The sequence below is a fragment of the Leptodactylus fuscus genome, chromosome 1 (genome assembly GCF_031893055.1).
Source record: "Leptodactylus fuscus isolate aLepFus1 chromosome 1, aLepFus1.hap2, whole genome shotgun sequence".
Taxonomy (NCBI): domain Eukaryota; kingdom Metazoa; phylum Chordata; class Amphibia; order Anura; family Leptodactylidae; genus Leptodactylus; species Leptodactylus fuscus.
In genome coordinates this window covers 218,519,814-218,538,296 of record NC_134265.1, presented here as the reverse complement: position 1 = coordinate 218,538,296, position 18,483 = coordinate 218,519,814, and the positions used below count along the sequence as shown (strand labels likewise).

The 18,483-nt window shown below is 38.9% G+C and overlaps 1 protein-coding gene across 1 annotated transcript in view; it reads left to right on the top strand.

Moving 5' to 3' along the window:
* Positions 1-11,735, top strand: part of PIK3R2 (phosphoinositide-3-kinase regulatory subunit 2) — a 37,604-nt gene extending 25,869 nt beyond the window's left edge. Inside the window, exons 5-15 of the mRNA XM_075283131.1 lie at positions 231-432; positions 1,983-2,068; positions 2,204-2,303; positions 4,583-4,681; positions 4,840-5,020; positions 5,104-5,229; positions 5,317-5,459; positions 7,618-7,794; positions 10,628-10,699; positions 10,898-11,068; positions 11,157-11,735. Coding sequence (XP_075139232.1) covers positions 231-432; positions 1,983-2,068; positions 2,204-2,303; positions 4,583-4,681; positions 4,840-5,020; positions 5,104-5,229; positions 5,317-5,459; positions 7,618-7,794; positions 10,628-10,699; positions 10,898-11,068; positions 11,157-11,346 — 1,547 coding nt within the window. The 3' untranslated portion in view covers positions 11,347-11,735. The remainder of the gene's footprint in view (positions 1-230; positions 433-1,982; positions 2,069-2,203; positions 2,304-4,582; positions 4,682-4,839; positions 5,021-5,103; positions 5,230-5,316; positions 5,460-7,617; positions 7,795-10,627; positions 10,700-10,897; positions 11,069-11,156) is intronic.
* Positions 11,736-18,483: the final 6,748 nt, after the last annotated feature.

The following is an 18,483-nucleotide window of genomic DNA, read 5'->3' as shown; positions in this document are numbered from 1 at the left end:
TGGTGCAAGAACACGAGACTTGTATGAAATCCTGTCGCTGTGAATAGTTTCCTATGTGCCCTTTTTGATCATTATAAGATAATTCTAGTTACAGGTAATTGTGCTCTAATTTAAGGAGAATGAAATGGTTAAATGTAGTTTTATGTACTGATCTATTAAATGTACTTGTCTGGATAGTCACAGGTTCACTATGGCTGTTCTAATGTTTGCTTTCTATTGCATAACTATAGACTATGGGGAAGATGTACAGAAGAGAGCACACATTTTGTCATTCCTACAACCACCTGCTGTTCCCATACAGCACGTTCTCACTTTCCAGTATGTCCTCCAACACATCAGAAAAGCATGCAACTTCAGTCATGTGAATGGCTTCACGGTGAAGTTTGCTGCAGAGGTGTTTGGACCTTTGCTGTTTCGACCTGTCATTACAGGGTAAGTTTTTATTGATTTTGTGATGAAATAATACATTCCTCCAGGCGTTCACCTGTATTATCCAGGATAATATAAGAGCCCCAATGAGACACAGATTTGGAGATTAGAATATGGCTGAGTAGTATGCTACTATGTACTATGGTTGTACTTAACAACGAACAACGAATCTCCTGTGTAGAGAAGTGTCTTCAAATATTACAAAATAAGCCATGAATACACTACTGGTTTTTCAAGGAAAACTGTAGCTCGTGTTATGCAGCCTTAATGGTGCTGAGTCTCTGAAAAAAACTAAAACACTTTTACATGTACTTAGCATTTAAAGGCAATCTGTCACCAGGAAAATCAGTATGAAACTAATGCCAGTACCTTGTAGGGCTACTTCTACGCTTTCTAATACAGATCCCACACTAATCAGCTTATTTTACAAACACGTGCAGTTGGATCAGCTGATCGATGGTGGGTCTGGATGTCAGACCCCCACTGATCAGTTAGTGATGGCTTATCCTTATAATAAGTAATCACTATAAAAATGCTTCTAGAGACAGAAAATGCCTTTTTAAAGGGATTCTACCACTAAAACACATTTTTTTCTAGTTAACACATCGGAATAGCCTTTAAAAAGGCTATTCGTCTCCTACCTGTGGAAGTGCTCTCCGCCGCGCCGTTCGTTCAAAATACCGGTTTGTACCGGTATGCTAATTAGTTCTCTCGCAGCGATGGGGGCGTCCCCATCGCAGGAGCAGTGATGGGGGCGTCCCCATTGCAGCTCGAAAACCAACCGCAGCGCCGCCTCTATGGTCTTCTGTATCCTCCCCTTGCTTCTTCAGCGTCTGTCGGACGCCTGCGCAGTACGCTCTGTTCGGCGAAGATTGCCGAACGTACTGCGCATGCGCGAAATTGCGGTGCCCGCACTATGGCTGGGACCGCAATTTCCTGCGATGGAGCACTTCCACAGGTAGGAGACGAATAGCCTTTTTAAAGGCTATTCCGACGTGTTAACTAGAAAAAAAATGTGTTTTAATGGTAGAATCCCTTTAAGGTGTGGCTTCAAAAGCTAAATTAAATATAAAGGAAGCACTTTCACTTCCTTCTGCTAAATCCACTCCTGGCTTTGCCGAAAAGCTGCACTTTTTGTTGCAAATTTTACGCTTATTCACCTTGTTTGTTCTGTAATTTACTGCACATATGCTATCTGGAATTCCAGATGGAAAATATGTTCCAAGTGCATGTACACAAAGGGGCTCCAAGAAGACTTAGATTTCAATGTCAATACCAAAGAGACAACATTTTGACTGAACAATTGAGACCCATATTGGATTCCACATACTCAAGTATATCACTCCAGAAGTGCCAATTATCCTGGCACTTCTAGAACATGCACATGAGGATACTGGTAATTGCCAAAATCTGCCAATTTGCATATCCTTTAAAGATACAAGGGGGTTTGTAATAAACTTTGTGTAAACACGGCCTGAAATAATATATCTCTAAAGCATAAGAGGGCTGGCGCCTCTTTCTAACATTTTCATGTTTTCTTTTACTCTGATCAGGGCAGAAGCTTTTCCAGATTATCCTGCTCGACTTCTGGAGCTTCTACTTCAAGATAATGAAGTTTCACAAGATCAGCCTCCCCCAGGTACAAGTACAGAAGTATAATATATATTGAAAAGTTTCAAGTCTTGTCCTACTGAAATCTGGTAAAATAAAGCCTTTGAAATATACATATTGCTTAATGAAGTTTCCTTTTTTTCTGGTTCCTTGTCCTATCCAGCACTCCCTCCCAAACCAGCAAAACCCAAACTGCAAGCTACAATCAATGGGGTTGGAGGGACACTTCAGGAGTCTGAGTGGTACTGGGGAGACATTTCTAGGTGAGGCTGATATTTTCCCTTATATTTGATGTATTCAATCTATATGATTGTTTTTGCAGTCTCATAATGCTGATTACTGGGTTGGATTTTTTATTTTTTTTGGCACATCAGTCATTTGTCAGTGAAAAATGAAGTGATGGTGATCAAAAAGTCACATGTAAGGCAGAATGGTATCCGTAGAAAGTACAGGTCATCCCAGAAAAATAAGCCTCTAATTATCCCCAATTTTTATTTTTTTTTTTTTTTTTTTATAAATTAGGCTTCTGTAACTAATGTAAAAAAGGTTAAAAAATAAAAATAAATCTTTTTTCTTGAGGCAGCTTGACTCCAAAAAACAGTGGTGTCCTAAAATGGTACCAATGAAAAGCAAATCTTGTCTTGCGAAAAATAAGCCTTCAATTAGCTTAGTCAATGGTCAAATCAAAATGTTATTCCTTTTGTATAACATTTATCATATTACTGCAACAAAACATAAGGTATTAATTGGTTACACCATAATTTTACTGACACACATAATAAAGTTAACATATTATTTATGCTATGGTGTGAATGGCACAAATTACTATAATATTTATTTTCAAATCACTCCCAGAAAGAGTTAATAAAATTAAGTAAACATTGTTATATGATGCCCTCAATGAGCTACATCGACAGAAAAAAATGTAAAAAGATAGGAGTTCGTATACCTTTCTATAACGTTTCACTCATAATTATAATCATACTTATGGCTTAAATTTAGAGGAGCCACAATTAACTAGTTCTCAACATTTGCTGTATGGCAGAAACCGGGTCTTTAAAAATGGTGACTGCTCTGCGGCCGACATAGCCGCAGGTCTCTGCTGTATTATACAGCAGAGACTTAGCATTAATGCCTATGTTTAGAGTTCACTCTGATTGCAAACGCTATTTAAAAGCATGACCTGAAGTTTCCTGGCGCAAGTCCCCATTGCCCCATAAATAATTTAGATAGCACTGTGACACTCCCCTTCCCTTATTTTCTCTGTGTTAAACAGCCCCGTACTCCAAGCCCTTACTCCATACACAGCAACATTCAGTGAGAGGCAGAAACCTCTCAATACAGGAACAGTTAGTTATAGGTCATACTAAATAATGTTTCATTTAGTTGTGATACCCCCAAATCTTTACCATAAATATGAATATGCAATAAAACTATTAAAAATACAACTGAAGTACTTATGTTCATAGAAATGTCAACAACTGCACAACTGTGTCACATCTGGCCTAGTGTAAGGACATGTTCACATACAGCAGATTTCTAGAAATGTCTGTCTCATGCAGGAATCTACTGTATATCTTAAGACTGCACAGTTATTCATAAAATAGCACAAAGCGAAAGTCATCTCATGAACTTGCTCATAACCATTATTTGAGATATCTTAGGGCTAGTTCACACAGGCACAGAGGGGGCAGATTATGGCACGGAATCCACGTCATAATCCGCCCCCTCACAATGGTGGTCTATGGAGACCGATAGCGTTCTTTTTTCCACTAGCGGCATGTTGCTACTAGCAGAAGAAAGAAGTGAGCTGCCCTTTCTTCAGGTGGCAGCAACCTCCGGAGTCTGCCCATTCATATGAGCCAACTCCGGAGGGGGAAGCCTCGACAGTCGTGGCAGGCATATTTTGGCCCGAGAGTGACGCGGCTCCCCGTGTCACTCTCTGTGCCAAAATCCGCCCTTCCGCTGCCCGTGTGAACAGGGCATCCTGTCGCATACTGCCATTAACTGAACATTGGCCAATCAGGATTGCTGTTGTGAATAACCAAAAACAAAATATAGTAGTGTATAGTAATCTAAAATTGTTTAATTGTAATCAAGTTAAAATGTTTAATTAATTTTGATTTAGATCATAATCGCCCAGCCCCCAGTATGTGTCTGTTTGAGAATACCATAGTATGTCAACAAATGTATACAAACACTTGTTATATCATGCTTTTGTGAATCTAGCTGCCTCATGTACAAGCATCCGGGCTTCAGATCCTGAACATACGTGATATCAGTAAAGATTTTCACTTGTTTATACAATATAGTCTGTGTTATCTGATCCTATTCTTAAGATAGGTCATCAATTTCAAATTGTTCAAGGTAGCTTTAGGAGTACATTAAGACTGCTGGTGTGGCAAATTTGTGTAAATGCTTGATTTCAAATGATCCTGTTTTTTGTTTGTTTTATTTGATTGAAACGGAGGTGCATCAGAGCAGGTTATGTGATCTTGACATTTCCATATCTATTAAATTCTTCAATAATACCTTGTTTCAGGGAGGAAGTAAATGATAAACTTCGCGATACTCCAGATGGGACATTTTTGGTGAGAGATGCTTCTAGCAAAATCCCAGGGGAGTACACACTTACTCTAAGGTAATAAAACTCTACATGAAATTGTCTTCCCTTGTGGTTTTGTTGTGTTTTATCTCAATGATATTGGTGAGTTACAACAGGGTGGGTTTATTTGCAGCTCTTCAAATTCAGTCAGCATTCGTGTTCTTTTAATACCATTTGTAACCTCTGTATTTTAGGAAGGGTGGGAACAATAAGCTGATCAAAATATTCCATCGGGAAAACATGTACGGTTTTTCGGAACCTCTGACTTTTACATCTGTTGTGGCTCTGATTGCACATTATCGGCATGAGTCTCTCGCTCAGTACAATGCTAAACTGGACACCAAACTTCTGTACCCTATGTCCAAATACCAGCAGGTAAGATTAGTTACTGTGGGCTCCACAGATATATTCATGTTTTCCTTAATCAAGCTAATTTCTTTTTTTCTATGGAAATTTAGGACCAAATTGTCAAGGAAGACAGTGTGGAGGCTGTAGGGGAACAGCTTAAAATTTACAGCCAACAGTACAGAGATAAAAGTCGGGAGTTTGATTCTCTTTATGAGGAATATACCAGGACAACTCAGGTAATCCCCTTGACTGTGCTTAGTTTTAGGGGATTTTCTGCTCTGCACAGGTTTTACATCACATCCTCTGTCTGTCGTTTTTAATAGGAACTGCAAATGAAGCGGACAGCTATTGAAGCTTTCAAAGAAACCATCAAAATCTTTGAGGAGCAATGTCAGACCCAAGAAGCATTTACAAAGGACTATATCGAGAAGTGTCGCCGGGAGGGAAACAACCAGGAGATAGAAAGGTCAGAACTAGATACAAGAAATAATGAATAATCCCCCCAAATTTGTTTTTTTACTAGCATTTACTTCCTCCAAACACAATACATATGACTGAATTATTTCTGAGATACCATTGGCTGAAAATAGTTGTGAGTGGGATATTTATATACTGTTGTATTACATATATGATATAAGAATCCCAATCCCGACTGTTTTCAAACCGTGATATCTCTGGAAATAATACTTTAGTTTCATATGAAAGAAGATAATCTCCTCTTTCATATTACACCAAGTGTATGCACTTTATTTTATGGCTGAAATATAACTCACCCTCCCTCCTACTCTCATTTTCTCTACATCTTACACAGCCCCATATTCCATACACAGTAACATTCAGTGAGAAGCAGAACTGCTCTCAATACAGAAATAAGGGAAAGAGGGAAAAAGTTCAGGATTTCACAAAAAGGATCCAAAAATTGTTAAAGTATATTTATACCAAATTTATTAATGACACAAATACTGCCAGAAAATCAAAAGTTGTCCAAAAGTTTAGTTACGCTTTAAATAAGTTAGCTCTGGATGTTTGACAAGTCTTCCTGGGTCCACCAGTGTCATACATGTGGGCATACACCGCCATTTGGGCACACAGCAGGGTGTGGATGTGAAGGAGCGATATGTGATTTTGGAGTGCAGGTTTATATTGTTGGTTTTTGGACACCATGTTACATTTGCAGAGACCCTTAAACCTCCCCTACAAAATGGGGTCACTTCTTGGTGAATTCCAGTTTACTGGCACCTCTAGAGCTCTGCAAAAACAAAATGGTGTCCAGAAAGTCCCTCTAAATCCGTACTCCAAAAGCTAAAAAGCGCAGTGCTCCTTCCCTTCTGAGCCCTGCTGTGTGCCCAAACAGCAGTGTACATCCATATATATTATTTTTTGCCCCTTGGGATGGCCCACTTATTAGTTTTAGGAGTGCAGGTCTCTGATGCTACAAAGGGGCATTAGAGACCTGCATATTTCTTTAAAAATTTCAATTTTCATTTTGTACAATACATTTTTGGGAAGCATTTTTAGGCTCAAATGATAATACCCCTTGATATATTCCTTGACGGGTGTAGTTTCTAAAATGGGGTCACTTTTGAGGAGTTTCCATTGTATTGGTACTTTAGGGGATCTGCAAATATGACATGGCACCAGAAAACTATTCCAGCAACATCTGCCCTCCAAAAGCCAAATGGCGCTCTTTCCAATCTGAGCCCCACCATGTACCCATACAGCAGATTAGGCCACATATGGGGTATTGCTGTGTTCAGGAGAAATTATGTAACAAACTTTGGTGTGGTTTTTCTTCTTTAACCACTTGCAAAAAATTTAAATATGGAGCTAAATGGATGATTTATTGGAAAAAAAAAATAATAATTTTTTCATTTTTACATCCCAATGTTAATAAAATCTGTGAAACTGCTGTGAGGTTAAAATGTTCACTCTACCCCTAGATAAATTCTATGACGGGTGTAATTTCCAAAAATGGGGTCACTTTTGGGGGGTTTCCATTGTATTGGTACTCTGGCGGCTCTGCAAATGTGACATGGCACCTGAAAACTATTCCAGCAAAATTCACCCTCCAAAAGCAAAATATCACTCTTTCCATTCTGAGCCCCACCATGTCATACAGCAGATTATGACCACGTATTGGGGTATTGCCGTGCTCAGGAGAAATTGTGTAACAAACTGTGAGGGCTTTCTCTCCTTTCTCTTTTGGTGTCTTAACTCCTATGTGGGCATTTCCCACTCACCTGATACTTCTATGGACACTTTACTTTATCTTCTCATATCATCTTCAAAACAACAATATTCTACTTATAAAATATAATCTTTTTTGCGCTATTTTGAGTGCCTGAATTACATTACTGTTGGCTATTGGTGTGTAACCCTATCAGTTCACCTTTTTACGATAGGAATGCCTTGGTTCTCTACCAATCCAAGAAAAGAACCATGACCTAACACCATCTACAAACAAAATACAGAATGAATAGACAAATGCATGATTTGCTTTGAAGTGTTTTTATCTATTATCTGAGGTGTTAGTTCTAAGACTTTTTGCGAGATAATTTACTTAAACGTGTACATACAATATTTGTCCTTTTTGTCACTGATATTATATATCCAACTTTTAACAGAATCATGATAAATTCTGAAAAACTAAAATCTCGGGTAACTGAGATCCATGACAGCAAAAAGAAACTGGAACAAGACTTAAAGAAGCAAGCAAATGAAAACCGAGAGATTGACAAAAAAATGAATAGCTTGAAGCCTGACCTAATGCAGCTTCGGAAGCTTAGAGATCAGTATCTTGTGTAAGTAGCTTGGCTTAATGCTTCTTCTGTCTCACTTCAAGGCTTTGAAGTTTTTTTTTATGGTTGATGTGCATGTATTTTGGGCTAAAAAAATATTTCAGTGTGTTATGACTTCTACAACTGGCATTTATTTACACAGTACATAGCAGTAGTAAGCTGTCATTAATAGCAAGTCTGTCTGCAAATTTTCTTTGCTGAATTACTCTATGATCTGTTTAGAGCTCTTGATTTATCACATTTTGTCATTCTGTAGCTTGCCATGTACTGCTATCCTATCCTATCCTACTTCCTACTAATATTATAAATCCTACTAATTATAAATGTGAAAGTTTGTGTGTGTGTTACTCAATCACGCAAAAACGGCTGAACGGATTTGGCTGAAATTTGGCACATAGATAGATAGGAACCCCGATTGAAATATAGGCTACTTTTTAACCCGGTAAATGACCTCACTACATGACCATTAAGCATGAATTTACACACACTCTATGTTTGAGAACCGTTGATGTCATCACAGGCCCTTCAGCCACCCCATAGGATCATGCTATGTGGTGGGTGGAGCTACACACTAATTTGGGGGCAGCGCTAAACAGGAGGGAGCCAGACAGTATGAAAGCTGAAGAAAATGGAGTCTCATACAAGATCAGGAGACTACAGATCATACAGGCTGTGTCTTGACAAGAGTAGTATATCGGCTTTAGAGTTTCAGTGAGGAATATGTTGTTCTGCCTCGGATGGGGGAGAAAGGAGAACTGTTGTACATTTCAGCAACATCCGTTCAGCTGTGTCTAACACAGAAGCTGCTCAGACACTCTCACACAACGCAAGCCCTGTATTCAAAATTAGCAGATGTAGCAGCGCTGGGGCGGTGCGCTAGCAGTTTGTGTGCGTAACACGGGGGCATGTGGTCTTGGACTATGCTGGGAGGGCGAACTGTGTCAAATTTCACCAGCAGCCATTCAGCCGTGTCTAACACAGACGCTGCTAGGACACTCAAACAAGACAACCCCTGTGATCCAAATTGCCCTATGTAACCGATCTGAGGCAGCATGGTACCACAGCTTGCTCTGATCTCCATACAGATGTGCATACAGCTGGGGCTGCTGCACAGATGTAGCAGAGCTGACACGTGGACGCAGGTGGGTCACCACCAACCACATTTGGCTAATTATTAGCGGCTCATCGCCAACAACAACCAGCAGACGAAGTCGCCAGCAGAAGCTAGTGTACTATAAAACATAGACTCTGCAGAAGCCAATACAGGAAACTTTTTGGAGTCTCAAGCACAGATGCGAATGTAACCTAAAGGTGTTCAAACGTGTAAAACGTGCCCCTACTCTAACAATGTTATGTGCTTGAACGCCTTCCATCTTTAATTCAACAGGAAATATCAGGGGGAAAATGATTGACTGTATTGGATTTCGTGACTGGAAGTTAGTTCTTACATTTCTCCACCTTTGGGGTATGTTTACACGGAGGAAAAGGTCGCGGAAACCTTTTTCACCTTGTTAACATTACGCCCGGCTAGCCGCAACAGGATGCTGATGCAGCATTCTGTCGCGGTATTCTGCTTTTGATTAAGCCAGAATGAATGGGCCTAAACAGGAGCGTGTCTCCAGCTGTGGACGCCACGGCTAGATAAGGCATGACGCTTCTTTTTTCCACTAACAGAAAAAAAACACTAGCAGAAAAAAAAAAAAAGTAAGTCACTCCCATTGAAATCAATGGGAGCCTTTTTTGCAGGCGCATTTTGAGGTGGATTCCGCATCAAAATCTGCCTGCAAAAAAACTGTGTGAACTAGCCCTTTAGGCTAAGGCCCCACATAACAAGCCGCAGCCAAAAATGCTGTTGAAAAGACAGTGGCGGAAACACATTGTGGTTTTTTTTTCCCCACACTGCTTTTTGCAGATAGTTTGGCCAGTTTTCCACTGCAGACTTTCACCTTCTATTACACCTATATGGTAAACGCCTTTCCGTAGGTATAATTGACATGCTGCGATTTTCAAAAAACGCTCCCATTTTTTAAATTGCAGCATCTCTGCTGCAGATTTTTTTTCTGCAATATGTGGATGGGATTAGCCATCCACTTTGCAGGTACTGTAAAATTCAGTCTTTTTGCAATGTGAGCACCCCTGGACTTGCACTGATTTTGGGCTACACAGATTTGTTGACGTATTATCTAACTCCAGATGTTCCTCTCTGTGGCCTGTTTGTATATGTGATATATTGGAGTTGATTCTTGCATAGTGCTGTAGTGACCAGTTTCCGGAACCATTTAGAAAGATGAAGGCTGATTTCTGTTTGGCTGTTTATTAGAGATGAGCGAGTACTATTCAAAACGGCAGTTCCGAATAGCACACTCCCATAGGAATGAATGGACGCAGCTGGGGCCGGCGTCCTGCTGCTTAACCCCCTGCACGCCGGCTGCTCCCATTCATTCCTATGGGAGCGTGCTATTCGGAACTACCATTTCGAATAGTTCTCGCTCATCTCTACTGCTAATTCTTCTTTAGGGTTTTATTGTGTGTTTTGAGTGTGCCATTACATACTTTTTGTTGTATTCTGTATTTTTTTTTTTCTTTAACCATTCTTTGCATTTAATAGACACTTTGACTATATTTTCATTACAATTAGAGATGAGCGAACACTATTCGAAACAGCAGTTTTGAATAGCACGCTCCCATAGAAATGAATGAAAGCGGCCATGATGACTACGTCCATTCATTTCTGTGGGAGCGTGCTATTCGAAATGGCTGTTTCGAATAGTGTTCGCTCATCTCTAATTACAATATTTAATTGATTGAACTGACCAATTGCTTTTTTATTTTTTAGCTGGCTGGTTGGAAAAGGAGCTCGGCAGAAAGATATCAGTGAGTGGCTGGACATGAAGAATGAGCCTGAAGAGTAAGTGTTGTGTTTGTTTATTTTGTGTTAAATCGACAAAGCTTATTAACTTGAAAGAAACATATTCCAGTCATTTATATCATTTGACATTTTTGACTACTTTTTACGATACTACTATTATCCAAACGATATTATCACTGGTTGGTTGAGATGATGCATTTCACTAAGACATTATCACTGATGCTTCTTCCCTTTCAGTCCATATTCCATGATGGATGATGAGGAGGATCTCCCACACCACGAAGAGAGAACCTGGTACATGGGAAAGATGAAACGTGAGCAGGCTGAAGAAATGCTTACTGGGAAGCCAGATGGTACTTTCTTGATCCGAGAGAGCAGGCAGAAAGGTTGCTATGCATGCTCAGTTGTGTAAGTAAATTGTAAAGGGATACATGTGGCATTATATACTCTATTTAATTATTCTACATGACTAACAATTGAAATCTCCCATTTGTAGGGTTGATGGGGACACCAAGCACTGCGTTATCTACAAGACTGCCACCGGCTATGGCTTTGCTGAACCTTATTACCTTTATGCTTCTCTAAAAGAACTAGTGCTACATTACCAGCACACATCACTTGTGCAACACAATGATGCCCTGAATGTCACTCTGATGTACCCTGTGTTGGCACCACCATCACGGTGAACCTTTCATTACCTACCAATGGTATCTTCTACCACATGGGAATGTGCCCTTGGAGGAAAGTTTTGAGTCTGTTTGCTCTTTAGGATCTTGTACCTTTTGATGAAGATCTACTACCTACTAGAATACTCTCCAAGGGGATTAATGGCTTTGTGGGTCACATTTTTATAGAAATGTGACTTTGGATATTCGGTCCTTTTTAGAACATCTTGCTGTTTTGAGCATTGCCATTGTGAAGCTGGATGTGTTTATATGCTGCAGTTATATCAGTAGCATTGTGTCACCTAATGCTTTTGATAAATGCTTATACCATAAACAGTAGTAGTATAAAGTCTATCTAATGTAACAACTTGCAGTAAGAATTATACCTCCAATTTTCTCTTAGAGGTATTTCATCTTTTTTATATGATTTCTGTTAGTTTTCTCCTTGGCGTTATTAAACCTAGGGAGAATCAGGATTCCTTTCTGACCTGGGATGTCACATCTTCAATTATCAGTTTTTTTTTGTCAGTCCTGCAATGTTTCTCTTTCCATGTAGATGATTTTATCAGACTCTAAAGTACAAATCACTTCATCTGCATCTTGCCATGAGCACCGCGTGTGTGAGCATTTACATTACGTGTAGGCAGCAGAACTAGAATATGTCCAATTTGTAGCACTTTCCCGTGTACTCAAGAAAAGGTTTTCTTCCTCTTTTACTTATTTAGTGCTGTACACATAAGTGAAGTCTATAAACCGACAGGAAAATCTCCTACTGTGGAAAGCCAAGCTAATGGAGGTGATGCAGAACACTAAAGCAGTCTACAAAAATTAGTTTTGCTCATATATTTAATACCTGTGCTGGGGTAAGCAGGAGAACTGTATTTTGTAACACATTTTCAGTGGTCTCAATAACATGTGGATGGAAGCCATTCACCTGCTGCAATATCTGATTTGTCTTGTCAGAGGGTTACCCATGGCTGTGAAAATAAGTCTCTTATCTTAAAGATTTTGGACTGAAATTGAATGTTGTTACCAGATTGTGGTGCGGGCTCACCACAACGCTTATTACTTACCTCCTTGAGAACAGATTGAACCTGTATCAAGTTTGTCATGGTTTTCTGGGTGGTGAGAGTATTTCACCTTGTAAGTAGTTCATGTCAATCACATGTTAAAGTGTATATATTCTCACTTGGCTTTGTGAAGGTCAGTGGGATTCTGAGTCTACAATCCAAATGGGTAACCTGATGCTGAATTACTTGTGACACATGTAACAAACCTGGCACTATACTAATCTGAATTTGTCCTAAGTCTCCTGCTTTTACAAACCAGCATTTAGAAAACGGCACTCATGATATGCATATTTAATATGCTAGTAGAAGGAGTTTTTTTTAGTTTAATAACTAGTACTTGACAATTATGTAAAATGCTGACATTCTTTCCCTTTTTATTAACATTTTTATCTTGTATGAACATGAATCACTGGCATCTGATTAAGAAATATAATACTTTATTATAAAAAGGCAATGTGAAAGCTCCGTTTTCTACCTGGCTGGCAGTTGTTCTGACAGCCTTGGGTTCAGATATTTGGGATCAGATAGTACGGATATGAAGGGATTTCCTTCTTTGATTCGGCCTCATTAAATTAATCTTGTTTGGTTTTTAACTACGGTTTTAAGGTATAGTATGACATTGCACCTACTATATTACCCATATATTTCAACTAAAAGCCTTAAAGGGGGTTTTGTCTCTAATGCCATTTATTCTCTATCCACAGGACTCTGAGCATGGGGAACCTTAGTTGGATCATGTGAATAGAGTAGTGGTGTAGATAAGCTCAAGACTTTCTGCCTCTACCTAATGTGGAAGCATGTTCCATAATATTACAGGTTATAGTAATGCTTCTGAACTCTGAGCCATAAACAGGATTGCTGCTTATGATTAAAGAAAATGCAATTCGGCACAGTGTTCTTTGTCCCGTTTGTGGAACAAATATTTTACCATATTGCACTTTTTAGGACCAAATATATATATATATATATCATGTTTATTTGGTTTCCTTTCTCTGAACACTCTCCAGCTCTCTATTTTTATGAACTGGTGTCCAAAACTAGGTGGTACAGTTAAAATGCGGCTGCACCAGTGCTTTATAGAGGGGTAAAATAATATTCTCCCTTGTGCCTTTCTTATTACTGCGACAATGTCATGCAATGATTGAAAAAAATCCTTTTAAGAGATTTCCCCATCATTGTCTTATGTAAGGACGTGTTTCCATTTTAAAAGACAGTACCATCTGTCCGTGATAATTTCTTTATACTTGGGTTTGATTTCAGAAACTGCATCAAAAACCTTCACACGCACTAAAAGGCCTTATCAGCCTACAAATGTGCAAACACTTTTTATGGGGTTTTGTTTTTGAGTGGTTGATATTATGCTAGCCAAAAATGAATTGTTGTTGGTGGCACATCTCCCCATGAAAACGGGGAGTGCTTCCAACTGTATGGGGACATATTAATGATCATTCATCCCCATACAGACTTCAGCAAGATACACATTAGTATGCTCTATTTTACACTACATGGTTGTACATCTTGTTCAATTAAAAGATATGAAAGGACATGGATGAAGGGTAGTGTGAATAAATTATAACTTTGGCTTTCGCTAATGATCCAGAGCAAGGTAAAAAAAAAAAAAAGGCATGGACCTCGATAGAAGAAAACAAAAAATTCCCCCCTCTGGAATTGGTGATTTGAATATTGATCCAGTCTAAACAAGAGTGTTCTATGTTCTCATAAGCACGAAGGTTGTTTTGTTCTAAGAAAACATTTGACGCCGTGAAGTGTTACTTCAGTGAACAGCTCTGAGGTAGTCTATCCCACATAGTTATAATCCATGAAACCATTGAGATTTGTCATTTCTGGACCTTGGCTGCTACACGGTTGATCTTTTCTTTGCAGGTCATGGGATACGCTGTTTCCTGCTTAGAGCTTAACCTCCATCATTTTGCACTGCAGATATATTTGTAAAAATAAAGCTGCACAGTCTACTATTAAAGGAAACTTCCACACAAAAAAAGGAAAAAAACTCTACGTACGTTAGAGTTTTCAGAAGTGTTACTGTCCACCTATAACTAAAATGGTGTAATTTTAGATAGATTTAGAGCAATATTGAGTGTGAACACTACATTTCCCCATCACGTCCAATAAGAGGATAGCTATGTACATTGAGTAGGAAGGAGTAGTGATACCAATATCAGTTTACTTCACATTTACTGTAAATTTAGTTCTTTGTACAGGTCAAAATGGACAGTGGTAATGTCAGAAAATGTTTGCACATTTAATGTACTGTATTCATGAAAAAAAATCCTAGAGCTCTTCATGCTATGCTATACTATTCTCTCCTTCTTACATATAAACTATGGCAGATACTTAGGTACTCCCTCCCTTCCAGCACCCCAATATAGTGAGTGTCGGAAATGGATCTGTTCACAGGAGAGTGGAAATCCAGTGAGAGCTAGTTGATTATCAAAAAGTGACTATGTATAGCTACAGTTTAATTTCATTGCTGTCAGAATCTGCCATTCAGTGTGGATGTTATATACTTTATCATAACCTAGACTTGATTCCACTGCACATAAGCTGTAATTGATATCAGTTAATCCTATTAGTCATATGATAATGTACAGTCCAGTTACTTATGCACTAAAATTCACATTGCTTTTTTAGTTTGAGAACACTGCTGGATTATAGGGGTTTTTTGTTTGTTTTTTAATAAAAAAAAAATTCAGAGACCACCTCGTGTGGTTGACCATTCCTAAACAATCATCGCCAGATGGTTAAAAAAAAAAAACACCTTTCTTAGTTATTGCAATAGTATACCTCACAGTGAAGCTGACCATAGACTGGCTGACGGATATCCTCCCCGTCCCCTTTATCTACACATTGGCCATGTTACGTCTATGGGTGGAGGACAATCTGCTGCCAAATAATCTGGCCCCGCACATCTTGATTACAAAAAATTCTGATCCTGGTTTCTCCAACCAGATAAGGTCAGAATACTAGAGACTTAGTCAACGGTAAAATAAAAACTTGCACTTTAGTCTTTTAAAGTCTGGTACACACGTTTTTGATCGTCACGTATACCACCTCCCTCAATTCTTTATGGTCTTGTTTAATGACTGATACCTAGGCTTGACTATTGGGGTAGGTAGATGATATATCTTCTTCAATGTATACCGTATTTGGATATTGCAGAAGGCTGTGCCCCGAGCATGCAGCTTTCTACAACTATGGCAGACTGCTAGCTACTCTTGAATCCAAGTAGAGCCTCTCATATGCATTTGAAGATGGGCGTCATGAATGACATGTTGGAAGCTGTTCTATTATTAGAATGCTGTACCTTATTCTTTATTCCTGCCCTTAGTGCGTTTAACATTTTTAAATAAGCTATTGTAACACTTTTTTTATTTTAGATAATGTGTGCCTATTTTTCTATCTATGCTTTTTCTGCAGTTTAGATTGAATCTGTAGGTTTGCAAGGGGTCATTGCACTAGACTATCCCTGCCCCTTGAAACAGTCGGGAGCAGTGTGTCACATTCTTGAGTTACGTATAAGGAAACATTTGGAGCAAACGTTGATGACATTTTATTTGCAGTTCTCATTTATAGAATCTACTATAAAAGGAGGTGGATAAATACTAGTTATACCTAGTTGTGGTCTACTGGAGGGTAGTTCTTATCTGGTATATACAGAAGTAGAACCAGTAGCTCCTAGCAATTGTCCCTTCTGTTATAACTGATTTAGGTCTTATTAGTAATTATAAATGGACCAGAACCAGCATCTCAACACAACCCCGCAAGTTAATGTCATCTGACTCAAACAGTATTCCCCCTTGTGAACTGGTGACTCCATAGACAAGATTTGCCCATCTTTGTCAATAGGCAAATGAGCTCTTTGTAGCATCGAGGTTGCCAAAAATGGCGATATCTCGGCTACACTGATTCATAAGAGGAAAACACAGTTTGAGTCCGGCGACCCTGACATTTGTCTGCAGAGCTGGGTTGATATGCTGGGCTCTTGCATCTTTTCTTATAAAAGCAAGACTTTTCTAATCTGATCCAATTCTGTGCATGTAGCTTTATACTTGTCCAGTTTGACTGCTACATATAGTGCAGTAAGCAGGTAGTCAACGGATTGCTGATCACCGGGACAGACTAGTATGAATCTTTCATAAAACCTTCATATTAGCAATATTTCTGATATGACCTGTTTTCAGGTTGGCCTTGTGGAGACTCGCCTAGCTTTCAGGTCACTTGTAGCACCTTGATACCATATTAGTAGTCTCTCCCAAAAAGTATATTCCATTTTGTTTTTAAAAATGATACAGCTCCGCCATGCACTGCAAGAGTTAATGTACAGGTGACAAGGTGTGTACAGTGCACTATATCTGTTTTGCTTCATATTTTCTTTAGTGCCTGATCCAGACACATTACTACGATTGTTTCTTAAGGCAGAGAATTAAAATTCTTTTATACTTTATAACCCTATGCAGACAATAAAGCCGATTTAGAAAGTGTTATAGATTTTTATACCTAACCATGTTTTATATATAGATGTTATTTCATTTCACTTCAAGATTATTACATGTAAGCTTTTCTTGCTGTAGATTGTGCAGGAAATCAAGCATACTGTGAAAATGATACCTATACATACTATTAACCCTTTTACTAGGAAGTGGAGTAGAGGAAACCTGATGCTTTGTAGCAGGTAGCTTTTCTTTTTTTTTTTTTTTTTTTTTTTTTCTTTTTAACATGACAAGCAATTTGACACAGACGCGGAAAGTTTGTTCTTCATAAGCTGTCTTTATTGTTGTATGTTTAACTTTGTTTTATGACATAAGGCTGTTTTATCCATTGAACAGTGGGAACATAAACTTTAAATTTCTCGTGTACGTAAAACTACTTGTTACATATGTTACCAGAAAATTTAGTCTTTTTTTCCTTAACAATGTTTCTGTTTCTAAATGTTTACTAATGTACACCCAGTATTTGTTTCCAAGACTGGTACTCAAAATGGCATTTTGTATGGTACTTAAAAATAAATAAAAAAATAAAAGCAGATGAAAATAGTTGTGCGGTTTGATATCTGTCAGGGGAAGGGGGCATCATTTTATGAGACTTAAAGGGAATGTTTTACAAGAATATGTCCCACTTTTGAAGAAATATTATGCTCCTCTTTTTAGGAATATTATTACAGTGTATAAAAAACAAAACTACTAAAACACCACCTGGGACCGAAACATATATATATAATATATATATATATATATATATATATATATATATATATATATATATATATACACTCACCGGCCACTTTATTAGGTACACCATGCTAGTAGCGGGTTGGACCCCCTTTTGCCTTCAGAACTGCCTCAATTCTTCGTGGCATAGATTCAACAAGGTGCTGGAAGCATTCCTCAGAGATTTTGGTCCATATTGACATGATGGCATCACACAGTTGCCGCAGATTTGTCGGCTGCACATCCATGATGCGAATCTCCCGTTCCACCACATCCCAAAGATGCTCTATTGGATTGAGATCTGGTGACTGTGGAGGCCATTGGAGTACAGTGAACTCATTGTCATGTTCAAGAAACCAGTCTGAGATGATTCCAGCTTTATGACATGGCGCATTATCCTGCTGAAAGTAGCCATCAGATGTTAGGTACATTGTGGTCATAAAGGGATGGACATGGTCAGCAACAATACTCAGGTAGGCTTTGGCGTTGCAACGATGCTCAATTGGTACCAAGGGGCCCAAAGAGTGCCAAGAAAATATTCCCCACACCATGACACCACCACCACCAGCCTGAACCATTGATACAAGGCAGGATGGATCCATGCTTTCATGTTGTTGACGCCAAATTCTGACCCTACCATCTGAATGTCGCAGCAGAAATAGAGACTCATCAGACCAGGCAACGTTTTTCCAATCTTCAATTGTCCAATTTCGATGAGCTTGTGCAAATTGTAGCCTCAGTTTCCTGTTCTTAGCTGAAAGGAGTGGCACCCGGTGTGGTCTTCTGCTGCTGTAGCCCATCTGCCTCAAAGTTCGACGTACTGTGCGTTCAGAGATGCTCTTCTGGCTACCTTGGTTGTA